At 37.3% G+C, this 25,153-nt stretch overlaps 3 protein-coding genes across 6 annotated transcripts; all 3 read right to left on the bottom strand.

The window, feature by feature from the left end:
• Window positions 1-41: 41 nt before the first annotated feature.
• LOC137726427 (uncharacterized) lies at window positions 42-7,029 on the bottom strand. Of its 4 annotated transcripts, none has more exons than XR_015963159.1 (14): window positions 6,807-7,029; window positions 6,628-6,693; window positions 6,149-6,214; window positions 5,986-6,061; window positions 5,306-5,383; window positions 4,175-4,266; window positions 3,348-3,421; window positions 2,536-2,623; window positions 2,272-2,429; window positions 1,996-2,038; window positions 1,660-1,725; window positions 1,107-1,184; window positions 625-770; window positions 42-383 (listed from the first exon to the last, which is right to left on the bottom strand). XR_015963159.1 is itself a non-coding variant. In XM_068465355.2 (13 exons), exons 1-13 carry the CDS (start codon window positions 6,903-6,905, stop codon window positions 690-692), a joined length of 1,065 nt encoding a protein of 354 aa, XP_068321456.2. In that variant the 5' UTR covers window positions 6,906-7,029; the 3' UTR covers window positions 417-689. The 4 variants fall into 4 exon arrangements, 1 of the variants encoding a protein (XP_068321456.2); XR_015963158.1 differs by having other exon boundaries at window positions 490-770; XR_015963160.1 differs by lacking the exon at window positions 42-383 and having other exon boundaries at window positions 417-770; window positions 1,674-1,725.
• Window positions 7,030-8,662: 1,633 nt separating this feature from the next.
• On the bottom strand, window positions 8,663-11,583 carry LOC137726791 (uncharacterized). Its single transcript, XM_068465751.2, has 7 exons — window positions 10,861-11,583; window positions 10,250-10,329; window positions 9,914-10,012; window positions 9,722-9,820; window positions 9,540-9,638; window positions 9,336-9,434; window positions 8,663-9,226 (listed from the first exon to the last, which is right to left on the bottom strand). Exons 1-7 carry the CDS (start codon window positions 11,273-11,275, stop codon window positions 9,122-9,124), a joined length of 996 nt encoding a protein of 331 aa, XP_068321852.2. The 5' UTR covers window positions 11,276-11,583; the 3' UTR covers window positions 8,663-9,121.
• A 1,959-nt stretch (window positions 11,584-13,542) lies between these two features.
• On the bottom strand, window positions 13,543-23,117 carry LOC137726233 (pentatricopeptide repeat-containing protein At1g77360, mitochondrial). Its single transcript, XM_068465125.2, has 4 exons — window positions 23,070-23,117; window positions 22,736-22,988; window positions 19,980-21,585; window positions 13,543-13,934 (listed from the first exon to the last, which is right to left on the bottom strand). Exon 3 carries the CDS (start codon window positions 21,550-21,552, stop codon window positions 20,107-20,109), a length of 1,446 nt encoding a protein of 481 aa, XP_068321226.2. The 5' UTR covers window positions 21,553-21,585; window positions 22,736-22,988; window positions 23,070-23,117; the 3' UTR covers window positions 13,543-13,934; window positions 19,980-20,106.
• Window positions 23,118-25,153: the final 2,036 nt, after the last annotated feature.

Genomic DNA, 25,153 nt, shown 5'->3' on the forward strand with positions numbered 1-25,153 from the left:
AGCATTTAAGCCATATAAAGAAATTAGTCTTTAAAATATAATTAATGGAAGAAAATTAAAGGTGTTGTTTTTGTATTGGCATGGAAAGTTTTAATCAAACAAAAATGGTGCAGCTTTAAAATTTAAAATCATGACTTAAAATTACATCTTGCTCTAGGCTGTATACGCTAATGAGCCACAGGCTCATTTTTGTAAAAGCTTACAGAGAGTACATACAAAAGGTTGAAATTTCAGAATAGGCCTGGGTCGTCACTGGTCTCTATGTGGCTCCGCCACTAGCTGTAGATATGTGTGGACTCTATTGCAGAAGGGTTCAGGAACCTAAATGCTATTGCAGAATCCATAGCCATCAACAACTGATTGTTACTCACACATGTGGACGCCTATTGGAAACCGAAAACAAAAAAATAGGAAGATAAGTTCAGAATCTATAATCACATTAATTCCAAATCAGAAAGTTAGAAACAGTTCATATCACGGTAACCCTACATTTCATGTGCACAATTCTAAATTGCAGAACTAATACATTAGAATTCACTGGGGGACGGCATTGGTAGCTACTCAAAATGACTGCCTGCGACTCTTTTGCAGAGCGATACAGCACGGAAGTGAAAGTTCTCTTACGCAGATGAGAATCAAGTTGAACGAGCACCGGGAGATCCATTGGAAGAACATGTCGGCGAGTTTGTTTAGTTCTCTTTAGCTACAACATCGGCTACAAAGATACTACCAGAGTCACACCATCCACCTAGAAGATCCCTATTTTGGCACTGCAATAGCACATCAAAGTTTGAGAATTTTATTGGAAATTATAGGCAAAGCTGTTTTTTTGTTTAATTGCTCGGATCCTATCACTCCTAGGTCAGTTGGATAAAATCATCCTTGGCTTCCTATTGTAGAAGAAAGATAATCGTAGATTAACTCGACATTCGTACTTAGCTTTCAATAGAACAAATTTCCAGAAATCCCAGAAACCTCCGAACCTTTACATTTGTAAGGAGTTTTCAATAGAACAAATTTCCGGTTTTGATTCAAGGAACACAATTAAAATTCTATGTGTGAGGAAAAAATGTATTCAAGGCGTGCAAATCATTAGAAAGTAATACCTTGCTAAAACCAAGCCAGTTTGAGTCTCCTCTAAATGAAGATAACTTTCTGCTATCTTTCCACTGTCCACATAAGACCTGCAAACAAAGTCGTAGGTTGCCGCAATGAGAATTCAGAGTAACAAGTCAGCTATTAGAAAGATTTCCAAATGATGGATAAAAGAAAACCAGGTGCAGAAGAGGGCCAAAGTAACTTATGTCACGCTTCTTTTAAAAATTTATAAGCAATTGGGACAGATGAAAATAAAGCTTCTCAAATTCTGAACCCTCGGAGTGTTTTATGGGTCATCTTAGAAAGCAACAATGAGGACTTCGATCTTAGTTGTCTTTGCTTTCGGGATATTAGTATATCAGTACGTATAAAACTAAGTTTGCCTTTCAAAACAACATAAATGCCTCCAACCAATTCTAAAAAAAATAAATTAAACTTTCATGTCAGTCTCGTCAGACGGTTTAGGGTGATCATTAAATTACCAAAGCTTAGCAAAAATCATTCACCTGAAAATGAAGTTACCATGTAAACAAAGGAACGTTAAAAAGAAATTGCAATAACCTCATAGTCAACACCTTGTACGTAGATGTAGTTGGAGTCAACTGAAGAGAAAGCAAGCCCAGTTATCTGCAAAAAAAAATTAATAAAACAACAGAAATTTGGTCGCTTTTGAACAAAGTGCAAGTTCGTTATATTTAAAACTGAAAGTCCACTATTAAAATAAAGGACAAACGATTAGCAAATTAAGACTAAAAGAAAGAACGAAGCACAGATTTCTATTGTTGCACAATCCATACAATAGGTCGCAAAAGTTGAGGGAAAAAGTTAAAAACAAATAAATGCACTGTGGGCTCATACACAAAGACAATGCATCATATGTTAAAACACATAACTGACCTCATATTTGGAGCAGTGCACCCATCTTGATAATGATGACCATCTACATGAAATTAACACATACCATATATCCGGTTTCAGTTCAGACTCTGAGTTCTCAGTTTTGCAGAGTGTAAAAGAAGAGTCGAAACGAAAAACTAAAGTTTCAATTATTTTCCTTAGCTTCTGAATACCTACTGGAGCCTAAGGAAAGCATAAATTGCAAATCAACAAGAATCATGGACAACCAAAGATAACTAGAACAACCTGGATATTATTGAACCAAATGGTACCCACCTGCGAGGATCGTAGATTGTCACTGTACGATCAGCTCCGCCGACTGCAACATTCCCAGTTGAAGAACAGCACACAGCATAAAAGGCATCACCAAGGGAACCACATATTCGTTGTAGACAGCCACCATTTTCTTTCATTCTCAAGTCCCATATAGTCAGCTACAGTTATCCCAATAGATGCAGCTAAGCAATTCAAGCATACTGAATAATAAAGTCCATGAAACCATTCGAAAACCTAAAAGGTATAAAAACACAAAAGTTTTACCTGGGAACCTTCTGTGATTGCTAATATAGAACCCTCATTTCCATAATGCGAACTTGTTATGAAGTTCAATGATGACGGATACCAAAGTCTGTAAAATGGCTATGTTAACATAAAGGTCTGGAAATATTTTTTTTTAACATAAAATTAATGTAACAAAGTTGACTGAAAGCTCTATAAGGATCTTCGGTAATGGATATAAGTTTTCTGTGTAGCTGCATAACCTAGGTTGAATATATTGGTGATCAGTCAGCCATTACAGTGAAATGAAAATCATAGGCAAAGTGCACAAAGAAAATCACATACGCACTCTGAACACATATCTCATGAACTAGTCATATACAATTGATAGCTCTTTTCATCACAAAGCATTTAAACAAACTATAATAGAAAATAAATATTGACTAAAAGAGAGGCTTGTCCTTTGATTCTCTATTTTCTTTTGTTCATCCTGGAATAATATGCAGTAGTAAATTGAAGGAACGTGGTGGTTCCAGAAACAACCAGAGGTGACAACATTTTACATTTCAAAACATTCCACAGGAATGGAACTTAGAGATATCAATGAAAGCAATTTCAGCATTTAGTATAACCATCTCAACGGATACTGAGAATTAAAGATTGATGAAAAGCACAAATGAAAAAACAAACGCACACATGCCAGAACATGGTGTTTTGAATGTCCCAGTTGAATCGATTTGTTCTAAACACAAGTATCACAATTATATGGAATTTAATTTCTTTCAAATATAGACAGTGATGGATTTCAACTAGAAATAATAAATAACTATTCAGGAACCACATGTAACACTTACGTACACAATGTCCTGACATGAATATCCTGGTCATAAACATCAATGGTTTTGCAGAAGCTACGCGCAATGGCTGCCTGGAAAAGAGATGAGGCATATATATAGAGAAATATAATTAGGAAAAACTAATCAGAGAACAAATCATAGTCTCCCAACTATTTGGGTTAAATGTTTACAAAGGAAAGGATACAGCAAGCACATCTGTCCTATTTTTCATTCTTATTAACAGGAAAGACGTCTCCGTGTGACTTACAAATTTTCCTTGCACCTTTTATTGATCATGTAAAAATTTTAGTCGTGTGAACTTAATTGTATCTTATAAACTCAGCTTCTCTGAATAACACTTTGGCCTACAAGGCTAAATGTGTTTATTTAATTTTACTTCAATACTGTAATGATTTCAATATGTAATTCTAAGATATTAAAGATACTGGAAGTCTGACAAAAAGAAATTAGATAAAAGAGATAAAAAAAAAAAAAGTCCCAATGGAAAAGTTTAAGAAAATGAAAGGTTTTTTTTACTGACAGATGAGAAACCAGTACATACTAGAAAACAAGGCATCGTTTAAAAATTACTCTTAAATCTCAATTATCTATTATCTGTTGATTATAAATGTGAAACAAATAAAACACAAGAATATAGAATTAACAGAAGCAGAGTTGAAGATAACTAAACTAATTGTCAATAATGAATCCAGAAAACTTAATACTATTCATAACATGGTTCAGCTTTGGTATTTTTGGCTGATTAATCACAAATGAAACGGCGTTTTGAAACACAACGCAAAAATTCAGATTAAGTGTCAAAAGTAAAAGTAATCACTCAGTACCGTAGACCATTGTGCTGGACTGAAGGAAAGCCCTGCCCAACCACTTTCTCCAATGCCACAATCACGAGGCAATACTGAATAAGTAAGCCGCTCTACATGTGAGAATTTAATAGGTTAATTCTACAATTAGTAAGCCAAACACAAAATGAAACAAAAACCATAATATGCACATAGTTGAAACCCTTCACATAATTCAATTGGTGATGTAATATTCTACCTCACTTTCATATTAAAATGATGCTGCAAATGCATTGAATCAAGATACAAAGAGAGAAAAAAACTGATTAATTTGGCAAATTTTGATTGTTAATAACTTTGTAATGACCTTGGGCATTTTGTATACTAGCTTCTTGCACACGCTCTATGATTGCAGGGCTATCTCGATCTCAAGATCATAAAACATATAAATGGGAAGTGACTCTTTTTTTCTTATTTTCGTTACACATATTAAGCATTCATTTACTCATGAGTGGGAAAAGGAGATTAAAATTTTCATGGCAGGTCCTTCTTCCCTTAAATTATGCATTAGTTGCTCAACCGTGGTTATTCATCGCAAGTTCTTTTCCATTGCTAATATTCTTAAAGAGTAGATTAGGCGGTTGCTCAAATTAGGAAAGTTCAGTTAGTCTTCATGAAAAAGAAGCTTTATGCCTCTATCTTTTGATCCAATTGGTTGAGGGAAAACATGAATTGGCATGGGGCAATCGGGAACTTGCAAGGACACTGCAGTGCAAGGATTGAATATAAAGAAAGCTCCTTTCTGGGCCTTAATGCAGACCAAACCACTACAGGAACTAAACATTTTGATCCAATTAAGGTTGGAGGCGCTCTTCTCTCAATTGTAAAGCCACTATGATTGTGTTTCTCTCCATTACCCAAAGCTGTGTACACAAAATGAAAAGAAAAAGGAACCTCTACATAGCACGTTCTCTCTTTCTCTCTCTCTCCACACACACACACACACACACACACACACACACAAAATGAAAAGAAAAAGGAACCTCTACATGGCACGTTAAATCATCTCCCAGGAAGGCCATCAACTTCACTTTTCTCTCTTTAAAAGCATATATTCCCAAATCCCCACAACAAGGGTAGAACCACAAATCAAAACTAAATGAGAAATTGTACCTTCACCAGTAGTATCTAGTTTTGATACAATAAGGTGACCATAAGAATCCACAGTTCCCAACATTGAATATTCATTGCCTGCATTTTGACAAGATAACAAATGATAAGAAATTAGGGAAATTTCCAAAACCCATATTCTGAAATGATATTTGCACATTTTCTAGAATACATTATCTGAAGAATAATGCAAGATACAGCACATTTATACCACATTAGTGCACCATCTCATGTGGCAAGTGATGCATACAACCAACATCCAATAAGATAAGTTCATTAATTGACGTGACATGCACACATAACTTGCCACAACAGATGGTACACAAATGTGGTATAAAAAGGTGGTCTCCCTAGCATTTTCCTAATCTGAAGCTAACTCCTGATCTAAGTTTGATATTCAATTTTAGAAAAAGGTACACATCATTCCTGCTTTTTCATGAAAAGGGTCTAAATCCTAAAATAATAAAACAAAATGTTACTCCTACTCTTCAATTGGAACAACAAAAAGTATACAATATCCTTAAAAAATGGAGGTCAAAGAAGAGGTATAAGCAACAGCACTATGCACCCTCTATTTTCCCCAGCTTATCCAAAATCTAACAATGATGGTATGGGCAATCAATACAGAACGTGAGCCTAACCTAACAAGAAAAAAAATATACCTCAGTGCAACAATCACTTACTCTCTGTTTCAGCAAGTACCATACTCTGAATTTCTGAACGATGAGGGCAACGGTTAACCATAAAGGAATCCATAACCTTCAAGGATCAGAGGAATTATTACATAACTAACACAGAATATACTGATTACTGAATAGCCATGCTTCAATTCATGAAATTGCATACCTCCCTGAGTACAGGAATCAGAAGGCCTTCTTTCCCTTCACCGACCAGAGACTCTTCCAATGGAATCTTAAATGAAACAAAAAGAAGAATATTAAGAAAGCTTCTAGCTTAACCACCATACACTTTGACTAGTAACATATGATCAAATTATGTCATACCTAAAATTCGGAACACGTTGTATTAATATTTGTTAGTGTTTTTATCAGCAATTTTGTTTCTCTACCATGGCAAGTTCCAACCCCGACTGATCTCAAACAAACATTTCGCAGTTGAACTGGGATATCACACTCACGGTTCTTCGAAATTTTACAAATTTACATATCTAACTTTAGGCATGCCTTTCAGATTTAGTATCTAGAAACAATCAAAAGTACCGAAATCACAGTCCCGCAAATTGGCATACATTTACCAAACTTTCAAAGATACTAGAAATTAGAAGGTTAAAAAATAGTCAAATTATGGCTTGTGAGATATAATACCTGAAGCTTATAAATTTGGCAGCCGGAGGCGATGTAGACCCAACACGAGGAGCAGTCCTCGGCAACCTGACAGAAATTAGAACAATTATAATAAATAAATAAATAAATACAAAGGGAGAGAAAAAGAGAGGACATCGGAAAGAGGTAGGGTTAGGGTTAGGGTTTGGGAGAGTACGCACATGGAGAGCGAGGCGAGTGGACTGGAGGCTACCAGGAGAAGGATTCTCTATGAGAGAGGACGGCACTACTGCCTTGCTCAGACTCTTCGCCACTAGCATCTTTCCTCGATCAAATTGAGAAGATAGGGTTTTGGATTTTGGGGTTTAGGGTTTTTCGGAATTTAATAAGATGGCGCGAATTCTGTTAACGGCTACAGAAATTGCGAAAGAGGGAGGGTCTCAACGTTTAGCGGGGTGGCTTTATATCAAAGTGTAATGTCTATTTTCCCAAGTTAATGATATTGTCTTCCTTTCAAAAAAAAAATATTACGGTTTAATAATACTTTTTTTCACTCACTCACAATTTAATCGATTCACATGAATGATGAATTTCATACCAAATTATTATTTAATCCATATATAAAGACATAAAAACATAAATAATAAAAGAATGTATTGTGTGTCAACGTCATTGTTTTGGTGAGACAACTCCAGGCATTGTGAGTTCAGTGCAGTAGACCACTGTTCTAAAACCGGGCATTGGCTAGACGGGTGGCTATGCGGTTTCATTGTTTAATTTTTTTTAGGATAAATTAGGTTCTCGTCCCTCATTTTTCCTTCTCATTAATTGAAACCTTATTTCTTTTTTTATTTTTAATCAAGGTCCTTTGACTAATTTTCATGTCATTATTTGAATATTAAAATTATTTACAAGTCATCATTTGTCAATTTTAAAAATGAAAAATTTATTAATCTATTTCTAATTTGTACCCTTTTTGTAATTTGCACCAATATTCTTTTTAGTTTTAATTTGTAACCATAATTTTGAATTTTAATATGTACCCATTTTTTATTTAATTTGTACATATATTTTTTTTGTTTAATTTTTTTTAAATTAAGTTAAAGGGTTTTATAGGTAACTTCACTAAAAAATAATCGAGATTTTGAGTTAGTGAATTTTCGAATTTGATTCTGTTGTTTTTTTTTTTTTTTTAATTTATCTTTGCTACGTTAGTTTGTGATGATGGCAACGCCATGATGATTTAAGTTTTAAGTTTTAGCTTTCCTAAATTCTCAATTCAAGTGTAGTTATTTTTTAAAATGTAAGTAAGTACTTATTTATATGTTTATATAAGAAATTGAATTAAATCCGTCTAAACACTAGGTCTCAACCTCTACCTGATTAGTGCGTAATGTTTTTTAGATGCAGAGGGTGTGTTGTGCGTGTCTTCGTTCTCGGCTTCTCCACCTTTGAAACGCGGGGTATGAACCGGACCATGAACGACTTGTACTTCGATGTCGTTTGGGATAGCGCACATGCCATACATGTACTAGTAAAGTTGCTTTGCTATTTTCAAACAAAAAGAAATTCTATTTAAACGCGGGGTATGAGCTCGAACCGCAAAAACTCTATTTAAACAAAAAAAATTCATGGAGTCCGTTTCACGAAAAGAAGCTCTCAAGGTGATGACATTGAGTATTTTTTTGTTGCAGCTACACCATAACTTCTTACCATGTTAAAGAAAAGTTAGATACCACCCAAAGTGATATTGATTTCAAGGAGTAAATAATGTTTGTGTCATATTTTAGAAAGGCTTCGTAATCGAATCATAATCACTATGTATCAGAAAATTATTAATTTATGTATTACGTGAGACTTATATAATTTTTTTTTTTATAATGTATTAACTTCAAAATTTAATGATGTGTTAATTGGCACGTTATTTCCAAGTCGGGCTGACAAAAAATATTATTTAGCCGAGGTAATTAGTTTAGCAGGTATTATAAATTATCGACGGTTAGCTTTGGTTGAGTTTAAGTTTGAATAATAATCTCTAAGCAAGCATGTGCACCTTAGCATTCAACTTGACCGGCTCTTTTACAAAAACAACTTGCATAAAACAGGTTCATCTTTAAGTGATGTCTCGGTCCAATAATACAATGCCGTATAAAGAAATATTTACTCATAGCCTAGTATTACTAGACCGAGACATTACAATGACAGTCAACTCGTTCCATGTCCATCCTCCTCATTTACACTCATATTTTGATTTACCAACAAACTTAAGAAAATAAATTTAAGAACCTTTCCCCTAACAAAATCCAGGAAGTCATCTATCCAACGGCTCCTGTACCCTTATACAACAGACCAACCTTGAAATCATGGGATGCAAAACAGCTCATCCAGGATGCATCCATTACCTCTACACCCTACAGTGAAATACATACATGCCTCTGTTTATCCTTCATCCAACTAATTTGCTTCTTCAGATACTCCCCGTCTCCGTCCTCAAATATTCCATCCATGCAAGGAGATGAAGTCGGAACATAGACTTCTAAAACTCTCTGTCCATAGGCACCGTCTTCAGTAGCTTGGTGAGGTCATAGGACTTGAAATCTTTCCCATAACATAAACCCAGATCTAGCGGAGTTCTGCCGTCCTGAAACACACGGAGCAGCGTTAATCACTTTGACAGAAACAACAGAAAGTAAAAAAATCCTTGCTTTGTCTCTACTATGGATCCCTGCTTTGTATATGGTAAACGATACCTTATTTCTTCTGCTCTTATCTGCACCATTGACTAACAAAATTTTCACAATGTCTCTGTTTCTACTTTGAACAGCAACATGCAACGGAGTCCATCCATCCTGAAATACATTATACGATGTTGTTAACAAGCTGAGAAACGAAAATAAAAAGGATTAACTGGGTATAGGCATTGGGGAATTTAAACAATAAAAAACAAAACTCACATTATCTGCAATATTGACATCAACTTTATATTTGATCAATAACTTGACAATCCGCTTGGTACCTACATGTACTGCATAATGAAGCGGCGTAGCACCATCCTATAGATGATAAACACAAAAACTCATTGTTCCCATAAAGAAAAATGGATTGGGAGAGATATTAAAGAAAATCTTATCCTTACCCTGTCTCTGACATGAGGACTTGCACCTTTTCTTAGCAGATGACTAATTACAGCTTCCTTTTTGGCTATGATTGCAGTATGAAGAGCAGTTGTACCATCCTGTTTCACCAAATTATTGGAGGTTTAATAATCCAGGTATAGTGCCACCAAGTTGGAGACAGATATGGTGATTCAATTACAGATAAAACTCGCCTTATCAACAACGTCAATATCTAAACCATCTTCAAGTAGCTTGTCCATGAAAGTTACCATCCCTGACAGTGCAAGAGTATGTATCGGGTTCCATTTTTCCTGAGTAATGAAAGTACGAAACACAATAAATGAATGTAGAAAGACAGGCCAGTCTCTTATTGCAAATACGACTTCCTATTTACAGTTGTGAGCTCGTAATGCTATAGAGACTAAGAAATAGTTCAGTTGCTCCATCTAGATTTTAGTAGTAAATTGTACTATAGGAGATAGGTAATAGCAGGACCAGACTTCTATAAACTAACTTCAGGACATTTATACATAAGAAGAAAGAATTACCGTCGATATTTTCTTGATGTTGGGAGCCGCATGCTTTTGCAAAATTGCTATTTCTTCTTGCTCCAAGAGCTGTTCAACTTCTGCAACACGAATAACAGATATTAGATGTTTACCAGGAAATGAGATCCCAAAAAGTGGTATTACATTACATTGAAGAAGAAAACAGCTAAACTGGTCTTTGAAGATCTACATGGCCGGGAAATTATAACAGCCAGAAGAGTTGAGTAATCTTTAATAAAGCAACAGGTTTGCAAATATTGCAAGCTAACATGTTAGAAGTTAAACGTTCTCTTGTGAGACAGTTGGGCATGCCATTTTTGTCAAAACATCAATTGGAACACATCATGTCACTCTCTACAAATAGAACATTCCCCATTAAGGGCCTGCTTGCCGTTTGGGATTGATTCTAGATGGCCTAAAAGCACTTGATGACAACCAAAAGTGCACTTGACGATGCGCTTCGAGGGTCATAGAAGTGCAAAGCAATTCCAAATGTGTTTCTAATAACAGCGCTTATGAAGCAAAAGTGCTTGTTTTAAACTTTTAGAACATCCATTGAAGTGAACAAATAAATATGAACATAGAAAATTAGGGGCACCAGAGCATATAACCTTTTACAAGATCCTCTTCATACTTGTTTGTTGTGGACTTATCAACAGCAGCAGCAGCAGCAGCATCAGTAGCAGTAGCTGGAACACCTTTTCCCTCTTCTTCCTCCCATTCACTTTGGAAACCCAATTCTTCTTCTTCTTCTTCTTCATCCTCCTCGTCTTCGCTGCCGCTGCCATCGTCGGGTGCTTCCCAAGTTCCCACCTGGGTCCGAAACGAAGCAGTCGGGCTCAACGACCTGACCGAAAAAGTCCTCAGCTTTGAGTGCCTCTGAGCGCCATGGAACCTAAAGCTTCCACTCCTTGTACTACACGCTGTCAAGACGCCGGCTTTATTAAAAATTGCAAAAGGGTTGTAATCTCTGGGGATGGAAATTGAATTTAGACCCGACAATGCGGAAATTGAAACCGTGCCCATTTGGACTTGGACTTGGCGGGTTCTTCAAAATTTCACAAAATCCTTCTGCTTGAACTTGGCGGCCGGGTAATCGAACCAGAAGGTCCAGGAATGCGACTGCAGCGCTATTCCTTTTGGCGGCTTCGCCAACACGGAATCTTGGTCGCCTACGATCACTCCTTCTTCGAGCTCGTCGTCGTCCTCCCTCGGCGCAGGGTTCGCCACGTTCTTCACAGTGCTGTCGATAACGGGCGGGAGAGAGAGAGTTCCGGAGAGGGGCGAGTAGAGGGAGATTGAATGCAGGGAAGATAAAATTCCTTGTGGGTCCCAGCGAACCCAAAATAATCCAATATAATCTCCCAAAATTGTGAAATATGAAATACTCTTACACAGTCACCAACCTTTGATCAAAATCTAAATTTTTAGCTTAAAAAATTAAAATTTTAACTCATAAATAGTTTTTCTACTTTAATTTTTTAATTCAAAATTATTAAAAAATGAATTTAAAATTAATTTTTAAAGTAACTTATTTTTTAAAAATAAATTAAGTAAACTATCATAAATTAATTTAACCTAAAAATATTTAAATTCAGATAAATATTGAAAAATCATTAAATTGACATCATAAAACTCATAAAACACTACGAAAGAATATGAAACTCATGAAATTTTTTTAATAATTATTTTAGCCGTTATCTTTAAATTTGGACAGATTTGATCATCTTAGATCTTAACCATTGGATTCAATAAATTTATAAATATATATAAAAAAATACACATATACGATGAACCAACTCATTAGCTGAGCTAAATTTAGCCTGAAAATAAGTTATAATTTAAAAGATAAGGCTTAAAACCTAAAAGTTGAGCCTCAGGTTTGGAGTAGGTCTTAGAACCTAAAGTCTTTAAATTTCCTTAGGAATTTTATTTGTACTCCAAATTTTGTTTTGCTTACGCCCACGTATCAACAAGTACAATAAGAAACTGAGGAGGCATTTTGTGTCTTTCTTAAAATCGTCAAGGTACGTGACCTAGCTGCAGATATGCATGTTTGGAGTAGGTCTTAGAACCTAATGTCTTTAAATTTCCTTAGGAATTTTATTTGTACTCCAAATTTTGTTCTGCTTGCGCCCACGTATCAACGAGTACAATAAGAAACTGAGGAGGCATTTTGTGTCTTTCTTAAAATCGTCGAAGTATGTGGCCCAGCTGCAGATATGCATACAACAAACGAACAAAGACAATCACTCAAACGATAGTCAACCAGAACAACAAACGAACGAGGCAATCACTCATACGATAGTCAACCAGAACAAAACAAAAATGATGTTTTGAGCCCTCAGACCACACGCGCAGCAGGTAGAGAAATTATCGTATTATACAAAAGAAGCAAACAATGAGATAAAGCACAACATTACTGATTACTTTCTATCACAAAAAAATACTGATAATTCTCACAAATCATACCCCAAGTAAACAAGGTTTCCCGCTTTGTGAGGGTCGGAGGGGGGGGGGGGGTGTGGGGCGCATCTGCAAATAGGTTGTGGATAGGTTGTTTCCACAACCCGTGACCTTTGGTCACAAAGGAGCAACCTTTCCCTTGCGCCCCTATCAATATTAAGGCCGAAGGAAAATTAAAGGTAGACAATATTTATTTATATATATGAATACTGATAGAAAGAGACGAACCATTTGGCAACATACCTCAAGCATGAAAACTAATAAACAGTCATTTACACAACACCGCTTGGGTAGTAAAAGTAGACGAAAAATAGCCCTCGGATCTTATTATATCCTGAATCCAAATTCAAGGATGCTGAGCTTTCATTTTCATTTACAGGCACATCCTGAATAGCAGCAGCAGCAGCAGCAGCAGCAGCAACAACAACAACAACAACAACAAACCCCACCACCATAAAGAGCAGATGGCTACTCTTAACGATAGAATTATAGGAAGTGAAGATGCTCATAATGAAAATCAAAAGAACGCCCAAGAACATGATTCTGAATCATTGGGCAAAATGCGAAAGGCTGTACTACGGCATATATGCAAGAAGAACCACTGAATAATTTCCCACTTGTTGCACAAACCAAGTGAAAAGAAAAACAAACCCACAAATACTCTGAGATTGTCATTGTAAAGATAACCGCATCACTGACAACGTAACTATTTTCAGTTGACTGAGGTCTCACAATGATTATTGAATTAGCATTGCAAGGGCACCTTAGAGAGCAATGGATTGTATCATTATATGGGTAAAACATCTAACAATAATCCACCGAACCACTACAAAATTGAGTTTTCCATATTAGGCAAATAAGCTAGATTAGAAAACATGGTAAATCCCAGAAAAAGAAAAATCTAAGAAAGAAGCACACACAAAAGACAGAGCAGATCTCATCCTTAGCACACCATTGCTAATTCAAAGTCTCAGATGCTCACATCTTGAAAAATAACTTGACTACACATTTGCATTATGATGAAGATTATTTCAATGAATAAAGATAATAAAAACATGAAATGTACCTGAAGCACAGTATAATTGTATGAAATCTAATGCAAAGGGATTACAGCTGTGGTAATATATAGCTTCAAGAATGCATTTCCATCAACATCTCAGAGCCCGGTGCTTAAATCATTACTCCCCACAACCACGTAGCAATGAACACCACACATCCACTGCAAATGAAAAAAAATATTACACTCAGAACTATGGCACTCTAAACAACTGGCCACAAATACATACCATACCATCATCAGACCAATTTGACATCAAATGCCAAACACCCAGTAAAGAAAAATAGAGGTGTTCATGAAAAAACATTTAAGACATAAAGTAGGATAGCCATAATAGGGCAAATGACAAGTCATCTACTGTAGATACTGTTAAGTAGTATGATAAAGCTAAATGTAATCAGTTATGTTAGTCACTGTAATTAGTTAAGATAGTTGAGGGTATTCTTGTAATTAGACTAAGGCAGCTAAGGCTATATATATTCACATCTGTGTAACTGATTATTCTATTCAATACAATCAGAAAACTTACAGAGGAAGTTTTCTGTTTCTATATGGTATCACGCCATTCTGCTTCCCAGCACTGATCTTCTCTTCCGCTCGACAAATCGATCGTTTCTTGATCGTTTCTCTCTGATTCTTTGCTTTTTTTTGTCTTCGATCTCTCTTGAATCTTGATCTCTTCAAGATATGGCTGCTCAATTTGACTCACCACCCACTGGATCGTCTTCTCCGATCATCTCTCCTTCGATCCAAAACCCTAATTCTTCCTCTAATCCCAGTCCTTTGAACTCGTATACCTCTCTTACGATTCACAACATTGGCAGTATGGTGCCGATCAAGCTGAAACGATCTAACTATCTGCCATGGCGAGCACTGTTTGCTCCCATTCTCCGCCGCTACAAACTTCTTGGTATCATTGATGGCACTGAGATCTGTCCTTCGCCCTTCCTGCCAGATCGCTCGATGAACCCTGCCTTTGACGATTGGTATGAAAAGGATCAAAATCTTTTGATTTGGCTTAATTCTACCCTCTCCGAAGAAATCATTCCGTTCACAGTTGGTGTTTCTTCTTCTCGCGAGCTCTGGGTAAAGCTTGAACAGCGCTTTGGTGGTGTTTCGGAGGCTCATATTCACCAATTGCGATCGCGGCTCCAGTCAATTCAGAAAGGCTCTCAATCCATCTCTGATTATCTGCAACAAATCAAGGAAATTGCTGATTCCTTGCAAGCTGCTGGTGCCTCAGTGTCCGATCGTGACCTAATTGCTGCTACACTTCATGGATTGCCTGATGATTTCGAATCCTTTATTGATTCCATTATGTTGCGGTTATCTTCTACCTCCCTTGATGAGCTCCATGGTCTTTTACTCACCAAAGAGTTATCTATGGCTCGTCGCCGTCCTATTATTCCTTCTTCTGCTACTGAGCCGTTTCAAGCTTTTTCTGTCCACTCTCAACCTCCCCTGCTTCCTACTCCATCTGCCTTTGCTGCTCAACATCAACCTCTTCACTCTGCTTCTAGGTTTAACTCCAACCGTGGTAAGCCATCTCGAGGTTCCTTCTCTTCTAATCGCAACAGTCGCAATTTTCACAATTCTCGTGGTACCTTTTCTCCAAATCGTGGCAATCGCAATTATCAAGGATCTCGCCAATTTCAAGGTTCTTCCACCTTCAAAGTTCCGTGTCAGATCTGTGGTTCTACAAGTCATGAGGCTCTTGACTGTTTTGATCGTATGAATCCGGACATCTGTGGTCGAATCCCTCCAGCCAAACTTGCTGCTATGTGTGCGCACAATTCAGTCAAACCATCTCAGCCTTGGTTAATTGACTCTGGTGCCACTTCCCACATCACCAATGATGTAGCCAATATTTCTTCTCCTACTCCCTACACTGGAGAGGACAATGTCTACATTGGCGATGGTAAAGGATTGTCTATTCATCACATTGGTTCATCATCTCTGCACACTCCCCATAATTCCTTTAAACTGAGCAATGTTTTGCATGTTCCTTTTATGAAACACAATCTCCTATCTGCATATCAGTTTCTTAAGGATAATAACTGTTCATTGACTCTTGACCCTTATGGATCCACTGTCAAGGATCGCATTTCGGGGAAGATGCTTTTGCACGGCCCTGTTAGGGATGGTTTCTATCCTCTCCAAGGTTCCACCAGTCTTCATTCATCTCCCTCAGCTCTTCTCAGCATCAAAGCACCTGTCACACTATGGCACAAGCGCCTTGGCCATCCTTCCTCCTCCATTTTTCGAAGGGTTATATCTACTAATAATCTTGCCCTACAAGGCAAGAAGAGTGTTGATTTTTTCTGCTCAGACTGTGCACTTGCCAAGAATCACAAGCTTCCTTTTGGAGTGGCTTCTTCATCAACAACTCAAAGTCTCCAACTTCTGCATTGTGATCTATGGGGCCCTGCCTCTGTTACATCTAATAGTGGTTTCAAGTATTACCTACTTCTTGTTGATGACTTTAGCAAATATAGTTGGTTTTTTCCATTGAAGTCCAAATCTGATGTATTTTCTACATTTGTTACTTTCAAAAGCTATGTAGAAAATTTCAGTGGCAATAAAATCAAGATTCTGCGCTCAGATTCAGGGGGTGAATTCACCAGTCACTCCCTTGCTTCTTTTCTTCGAGCACATGGCATCTTACATCAATTTAGCTGTCCACATACTCCTGAACAAAATGGTTGTGCAGAGAGGAAGCATCGCCATCTTGTTGAGACAGCTCGAACATTACTTGTTGCCTCTCATGTTCCTCAAGTGTTTTGGGTTGAAGCCTTCTCCACTGCCATCTATCTTATTAATAGGCTTCCTATTTCTGGTCTTACACAGTCTCCTTGGGAACTTCTCTTCAAGCAACATCCAGATTACTCTAAACTGAAAGTTTTTGGCTGTCAATGTTATCCTTGGCTTAAGCCTTACATTCCTAGCAAACTGGATGCTAAAAGCAAAAGTTGTGTGTTTTTGGGGTATAGTCTCCAACATAAAGGCTATAGGTGTCTTGATCCCGTGACCAACAGGATCTACATCTCTCGACATGTTGTGTTTGATGAACACTCTTATCCATTCAAGTCCCTGCTGAGTAACAGTTCAACTTCAGAGACTTCTTCTTCAGCCTATTCTCCATCCTTGGATCTTCACTTCCGCCACTATGTCTCAAGTTCTTCTACACCTAGTACCTCTTCAGACTCATCATGTCCTTCTGCCCCTCCACCTCCACCTCCCCCTGCAGTTCCTTCATGCACTCAGTCAGTGGATCCTTCTTCTAGTTCATCCAGTTCTGTCTCTCTCAGTAATTCCTCTCTTGTGCCTCTTCCGACAAGTCATCTACCACTTTCTGTGAATACACATCCTATGATTACAAGATCTAAGGCTGGAATAAACATGTCTCGCGCTTATTCAGCAACCAAACATCCACTCCCTGTTGATCTTGACCTTGTTCCTAGTACCTATCTGCAAGCATCAAAGCATGCTCACTGGAGAGCTGCCATGCAAGCTGAATATAATGCTTTAATCTCCACAGGAACATGGTCTCTTGTTCCTCCTCATCCTTCTCAAAATGTAGTTGGTTGTAAATGGGTTTTCCGGGTTAAGAAAAATCCTGATGGCACTCTTGACAAACACAAAGTCCGCTTGGTGGCAAAAGGATTTCATCAGCAAGAAGGGGTTGATTTTCAAGAAACCTTCAGTCCTGTTGCAAAACCAGTTACCATTCGAATTCTTCTTGCACTTGCTGTCCAATTTAATTGGTTCTTGAATCAGTTAGACATTAGCAATGCCTTTCTTCATGGTGACTTAAAGGATGATGTTTACATGCAACAGCCCCCAGGTTTTATTGATTCCAATTCTTCCCATTTTGTTTGCAAGCTAAAGAAATCCTTATATGGTCTTAAACAAGCTCCTCGAGCTTGGTTTGATAAGTTGTTTCATGCCCTTCATACTCTTGGGTTTCACCAATCCCAATCTGATGCTTCCTTGTTTGTCCTTCCTGGTCCTCAGCAAGTCATTGTTCTTGTTTATGTGGATGATATCCTAGTCACTGGCCCTGATTCTCAACTCTGTCAACATTTTATCCAGCAACTTAGTAATCAGTTTCCAGTGAAAGATCTTGGCCCTTTACACTATTTCTTGGGATTGGAAGTTCACAGGTCTTCCAATGGCCTCTTTCTTCATCAAACTAAGTACTTACTTGACCTCCTCAAGAAAACAAATATGGAAGGTGCCAAACCTTGTTGCACTCCTCTCGGGTCTCAAAAGCTGGACCACAGTGGGCCTCTCTTATCCAATCCCACTGAATATCGTTCCATAGTTGGTGGCCTACAATATCTCACTTGGACTCGCCCGGATCTTGCATTTGCTGTTAATCAGATCTGTCAGTTTATGCATGCTCCACGAGAACAACACCTTCAAGCAGCAAAAAGGGTTCTCAGATTTCTTAAAGGTTCTCTGTCTCATGGGTTATGGTTTACTAAAGGTACCCTCGCCCTTTCAGCTTACTCTGATGCTGATTGGGCTGGCTGCACTTTTGACAGGCGGTCTACCAGTGGATATTGTGTTTTTCTTGGCCCTAATCTCATCAGCTGGAGTGCAAAGAAACAAAGCACTGTTGCTCGTTCCTCTACAGAAGCTGAATATCGTTCTTTAGCTCATACTGCAGCAGAACTCACTTGGGTTTGCAAAATTCTCAAAGATCTTCATTTCCCTCTTCCTACTCTACCTACCCTATGGTGTGATAATATTTCTGCAATCTCTTTAGCCTCTAATCCTATTTTTCATGCTCGAACCAAGCATGTTGAGATTGACTGTCACTATATCCGAGAGTTGGTTCTTGCAAATCTCATCAAAGTTCAATATGTTTGTAGTGAAGACCAATTGGCTGATCTTCACACCAAATCTTTGTCCAAGAACAGGTTCTCTTTTCTCTGTTCCAAGCTTCCAATTGGAATCCTCCCTGATTCCTCTTTTAGCTTGAGGGGGTGTAATAGGGCAAATGACAAGTCATCTACTGTAGATACTGTTAAGTAGTATGATAAAGCTAAATGTAATTAGTTATGTTAGTCACTGTAATTAGTTAAGATAGTTGAGGGTATTCTTGTAATTAGACTAAGGCAGCTAAGGCTATATATATTCACATCTGTGTAACTGATTATTCTATTCAATACAATCAGAAAACTTACAGAGGAAGTTTTCTGTTTCTATAAGCCAATCAGTCGAAAACATATAGCATAACAATGAATGTAACGAAAGCTGAGACCCAAATGAATATGCAAGGCTCGAACTGATTGCGCAAATTTGAATCACATTTAGGGTCAAATTCTATTTGGTTGCATATCTGAACATCAGATGGTGAATGTAATAAGTAAATGCATATACATCATATATATGCACGTATATGTGCATGTGAAAGAAAGATAAATTGAAAACAATACAACAGAAAAAAAAATACATTATTAGCAATCACTATCGAACAAAAACAACTAAAAATTCAATAAAAATTTCTCCGAGAAAAGATATCTATAGAAATAACTAGAGAGAGAGAGAGAGAGAGAGAGAGAGAGAGAGAGGATGGTTGTGTTGATGATGTCGACAACTAGTCCAGCAAAAATGATAGAAAAGGCTCCTAATTACAATCCACAGAGACTGAACATAGACTTATTGAGAATATGGTTAGTATTTGATGACTAGTACAGCAAAAATGATTGAAAAGGCTCCTAATTACAGTCCACAGAAACTGAATATAGACTTTCGAGAATATGGTTAGTATTTTATCTGACTCGTTTAGAAACAAACAATCGAGCTTGAAATCATCTGTTTTCAGTGCATCACTGTTTATTCACGAATTACATAAGCTAGTGTTCCATATATATAAAGGGTGGTGCCATCCACACACCCCTTTTTACCTCTAACACACACCTCTCAATTTCTGGCCATCAAAACAAATGAATTGTAGAAGATCAAATGACAGAAATTAACAACAGCTGTGTGGAAGGTACAAATTCTTGTAGTTTTACTGTTTGCATGTTGTCAAATAAAATTTTCCAGACAAGCATGTGTTGTCTGTAATGATGTTTTAATTATCTTACAATTGTGAAATTGCGTGAAAACCTAAGACCATAGTTTCTCAACAACAAACAACAAACATTTGCAACATGAAAATTCACCAACACTTTGGTGTAAAAGAAAGAACCTCACCTGCAAAAGTTGATTTTTCTTTCTCTAATTAGCATGCAGTAACAATAGGACTTGAACTCCAGGACTCGTTCTGTTGGACTAAGAATACCAAACAGTCCAAGTTTTCTTAGTTGATGGTGTTGAGTCTTCAATCGAATAAAGGCTCCTTGACAAGAAGATTAACTTTTTCGTTTAAAAATTTGAGTACATCTTCTCTTCCTTCTTTTATCAGCAACTGCCTTAATCTCCCAAAAGTCACACCTGCTGGCCGAATCCCCTTCTCTATCATCTCTTCCAGTAAGACACAAGCCTTTGAAGCATTTCCCTTCTCACAAAATCCATTTATAAGGACTGAATATGTGTGCATGCTTGGGACAAACTGCTTCAACTTCATGTACTTCCAGACTTTATGAGCCATCTTCAACTCATCTCTCTCACAAAACATCTTTATCATCATTGTATACGTATCTGCATCTGGCTCACATACTTTGATCATTTTGCGGAAGACACTAAATGCCTCCTCAGTTTCTTCACGGTCAATCAAACTATTTAAAATGATATTGCAAGTCCTCGAATTGGGAGTAACGCCTTTGGAATTCATATCGTTTAAGACCCTATAGACGTTCTTGAACTTGTTAGCCTTACAAAAAGCGCCGACCAAGGCATTGTACACAACCACATCAGCCCTTATTCCATTCCTTTCCATCTCCAAGAATGCAGCAACAGCATCTTCAATCCTGTTTTCAACCCCATACGTATGCACCAAAACACTATAAATAAAAGATGTCGGTGTACAACCACCATCATCCATGCCCCGAACAATATCAATAGCTTCATCCACCCTCCCTGCCTTGCAAAGAACATCAACCATGATACCATAAGTCACTATATCAGGATTGCAACCCGCATCAATCATTTCTCTGAACACCTCCCTCGCTTTAGGCAAATTCGGATCCTTCTCCCATCCGCCGATCAATATACTATAGGTCTTTGAGTCTGGCTCAAACCGATCCTTCATTTTATCAAAAACCTCCTGAGCCTTCCTCACATTCTTGGACTTACACAGAGCACTCAGCAGGCCATTGAACGCTGCTAAATTCGGAGCACAATCATACTTCTCCATAACATTAAATGTATAAAGCGCTTCCTCAACCTTCTGTGCCCTGGCATACTTCCTCATAATGATTCCAAACGTCTCCATATTCTGAATCCTCTTCGCCCTCATCGAGTTCACAAGATCCCACATGATCTGGTACTGCCTGATCTTGGCCAAAGATTCAATCATAGCATGGTAGGCCTTAACACTATGCGAATAATTTCGCTGCTTTGCCGCCCACTCAAAGAATCGGTATGCAACCATACCGGCATTGTTGAATCTCATGAGAACTTCCTCTACCATTTCGGGTGAAATTCGAATCCCGGTTTGGTCAAGGGCGGTATCAAGAGCAAGTGTTGGGCAGGACATCATGATTTTGCAAATTCTTTTTGTTGGGTCGGAAAATTGCCTCATGGGTTCTGTTGAACAGTAATTCCGGGTCAATTTCATCAACCCAACACCTAATCTTTCCCCACATTTTTGTAATTTTATGGCCATGTTTTTGGGAATCCGATTGAAAAATCAAGTCACCTGGATCATTTGAAATCTAAAGTTAGTGAAATCAAACATCATTTAACCAATCAAATAGGGAACTATTATTAGCACTCCAAAAATCTCATTCTACACTCCTTTAAGTGTCTTCATTCTTCATAATTATAGAAAATTTGGAGAGCAAAATGAGATTTTTGGAGTGCTAATAACAATTCCCATCAAATAGTGGGAATACATTAACAAATTAGGACCAACAAATTTAATTTTTGAAGATTGAAAATAAATTAAGAAAAATAATAAGACTTTTTGAAATTTCCTGCAATTTGATGTGTTCTAATATCTTCCAATAAATTAACCAAAGGAAACAGAAATTCTAGAGAGAGAGAGGTGAAGCAAATGTACTCATACCAATACCCACCAACCAATTCTATTCATTGACAGCCAAATTCTATAACAGAAATACTACCATGCTTGCTTAAATAACATTACTTGGACCGCAAACATCCACACTGATACATATCAAAGCATCCCAAAGATCTAAGGAAACCCCTTCTAGCAATTATTCAATGTTGGGTGTTAAATTAACACATGTATGTAGAAATGGACACAAACAATTCTCCTAATCAACTTGGAGGGAACCCAATGAAATATGACTCATAATAATCAGGAATAATTGGGGAACCTCCAAAATCCCAGTAACACGAAAAGACTAATAGGACAACAGGAAATTAAGAAACAAATGCCACGCCAGATTGAACACAAGATTTTCAAGGCTAACTACTTGGAAATCTCACTAATCCTGGCAGCATTCCTCATTGCTAAATCAATCAAGGTGGCTACAGCCTACATAAGAGACGCAAGTAACCGAAATCGACGCAAACACCCCAAAACATTCATTACAAACAGAATTACAGAAGATATAGGAAAACATTGCAGTCACTAAGAAAATGCAGGAAAACAATAGAGACCAAAATATCGAACTTTAACGAAAATCCCTAGTTTCCAATTTCTATGTTTGCAATTGGTACGAAACCAATATCTATTTCCTTTACCAAAAATTGCCAAATTTGTTTTATCACAAACTACAGCAAGCACATAACAAACGCAAAAAATTCCATCTTTTCTTAGTTCTCCTACCAACCAAACAAAATTAAACCCAAAAAAATGGAGGAAACGAAAGGGAATTAACCTCCAGAACTCCTCGCGGGTAGGGAAGGTGTAGAACGGCGACCATCTCTCCTTATTCGAGCTCGTCGTCGTCCTCCCTCGGCTTAGGGTTAGCCTTGGTCTTCACGGAGCTGTCGAGAACTGGAGGGAGAGAGGGAGAGAGGTCTGGACAGTGGTGCGTAGGCCAGGGAGCCCAAAATAATCCTAGAATTCCCCAGAAACGGACTATCTTTGATAACAAAATTTTTTTTTGTCACACCCCCTTTCAATTTTGTCTGTCAACAAATTAAAGAAATTTAATAACAAAAAAAATTAACAAAGACATGTGCAGAGAAAAATAGGTGTAAAAATATCACTTTCTTCTTCATTTATCTTGGACAATCCTTCGTAGAATTATCATGGAGAATCCTTGTTGGTATCAAAATTAATATTATAATATTCTAAGATTTTTTTTTTAACAAATGATATTATCTTCACTAGAAGAGGGGGTAGGTTTGGCCTTACAATGAGCTAATAATGATATGATTCAAACTCGCATTTGACGAGAATCGAACCTAAGACCTCTCATTTACAAGTGAATAGAAATATTACTCGACCGTATTACTAAGTGGCATGATTTTTAAGAATTATTTTGGAAAATCTTTGGTATGATATTATTTGTCTTTCTAACGTTCCTTATTAGGCTTTTGGTAGCATGTTATTAGGGTTTTTTTTTTTTGTTTAAAGGAATAAGATTTCAAATGATAGAAAAGTTTAAAGATAGAAATTAGTTAGTAATTGTACATTTAATTTCATTGCCTTGTCTCCTTGCCTTGAGCAGAAAAACTTGAAAAGAAGGTGTAGTCAGAAACTCAAGTTTTCTTGATGGTTGACACGTGTAGAGGGAATGCGGGCCTAACCAATTGAATAAGGGCATTCTTGTCAATTGCAAACAAAAATGTACATGTTAGCATTTTTAGAATTATTTTTTGTTCCACAAATGCTCAACACTTGTACCACGCTTATAAGGTGCATGAAATATAAGAATCCTAAGTTAGTGGTGTAGCCAAAAGTTGATTCCTTGACTGTATTAGATTCTACGCTCTGATTTGTAGTGAAATTCTTCTAGGAGATAGAGTCCAACTGCCTTTCAAAATTATTTAACTCTAACTTAAAAATATGATTAAACAAACTTGGAGAACAATTATTTTTCAAACAAGAAAGAGAGAAAATTAGAGGAAATTGTTCCCCTCCTCCAATTTCCTTCTTTGTTTGCCCTGTGAAGAGTTGATTATCGTTGATGCTTCTGCCACTGCCCTAATGTATCTGTGGGGTAGGTTGTCACCACTGGAGCCTCGCCTACTGTTGACATCAAACCATATTAGTACGGCTCATGAGTTGCATTATGACATGTCAAAAAGCATCCAAGCTTTGCTTTATGTCGACAATAGGCGAGGCTATATAAGACTGCTTATGCACCTTGTCAATGACATGTCACAACGCGTTCAAACCTTCTTATGACATGTCATGATAGCACCGCAAATATGCCAAATGCGCACAATGTCCATACCAAAACATGTCAAGTTCCATTTCAACTGAAATAGGAAGTGTCTCGGACGGTCTCAAACGGTCTCGGACCCCTGATGGAGTGGCTAGGTAGTCCATGGTCACGTTGTGACTTGTTAACGCGACTACGTACTTCATCGCTAATGTCCCAAACACCATTCAATACGTACTTCATAGCCAATGTCCCAAACACCATTCAATACTGTGACAGTTAAAACCTGACGTCCCAAGTTGAATTGACAAAGGTTTCATGTCCGGTTGCTCAAGAGTTGGCCGCGTTGTAAGCTAGGCGATAGTTTAGCCCGAAACATGTGAACTCTTATTTTTATCGAATTTCCTCGCACAATAAACTCCCCATTGTGTATAGCTTGTGAGTTCTTGATGCCTTGTGGCTTCTAGTCCACAATTTTTTGTCTTAATGGTGGTTATAAGCTTATGACATTCACAATGCATCATCTTTCTTTTCCTCTTTAAATACTAGTACCAGTGCCAAACTTCTTATCCCAATTTATAAGATTCATATTGATATAGTGCCCAAGTCGTGTGATGCTCAACTTCCCCATCTAGTTGAAGAAATCCCCCTCTCCAAACGATAGTACTAAAAAAAGAGATTCAAATTGATATAATCGTGGTTTTTTTTTTTTTTTTTTTTTTTTTTTTGATAATGATATAATAGTTTTTCATTTATTCATATTTGGGCACATTCTGAATCTTATTTTATTCACGTCAAATAAGAAGTTGCAATATCACTTAGAATTTTGTGTCTCCACCATTTTCTCATTATTGATCTCTAACTTAAATTCTTGGTGTCTATTCCTCAGATAAACTGGAACAAAAATGATCAAAGAATAACAAGCTTGGGAGAGGAAGAAAACGAAAAAACAGAGGGAGCAAG

The sequence above is a fragment of the Pyrus communis genome, chromosome 5 (assembly GCF_041283825.1).
Source record: "Pyrus communis isolate YQ-2024b chromosome 5, ASM4128382v1, whole genome shotgun sequence".
Classification (NCBI taxonomy): Eukaryota; Viridiplantae; Streptophyta; class Magnoliopsida; order Rosales; family Rosaceae; genus Pyrus; species Pyrus communis.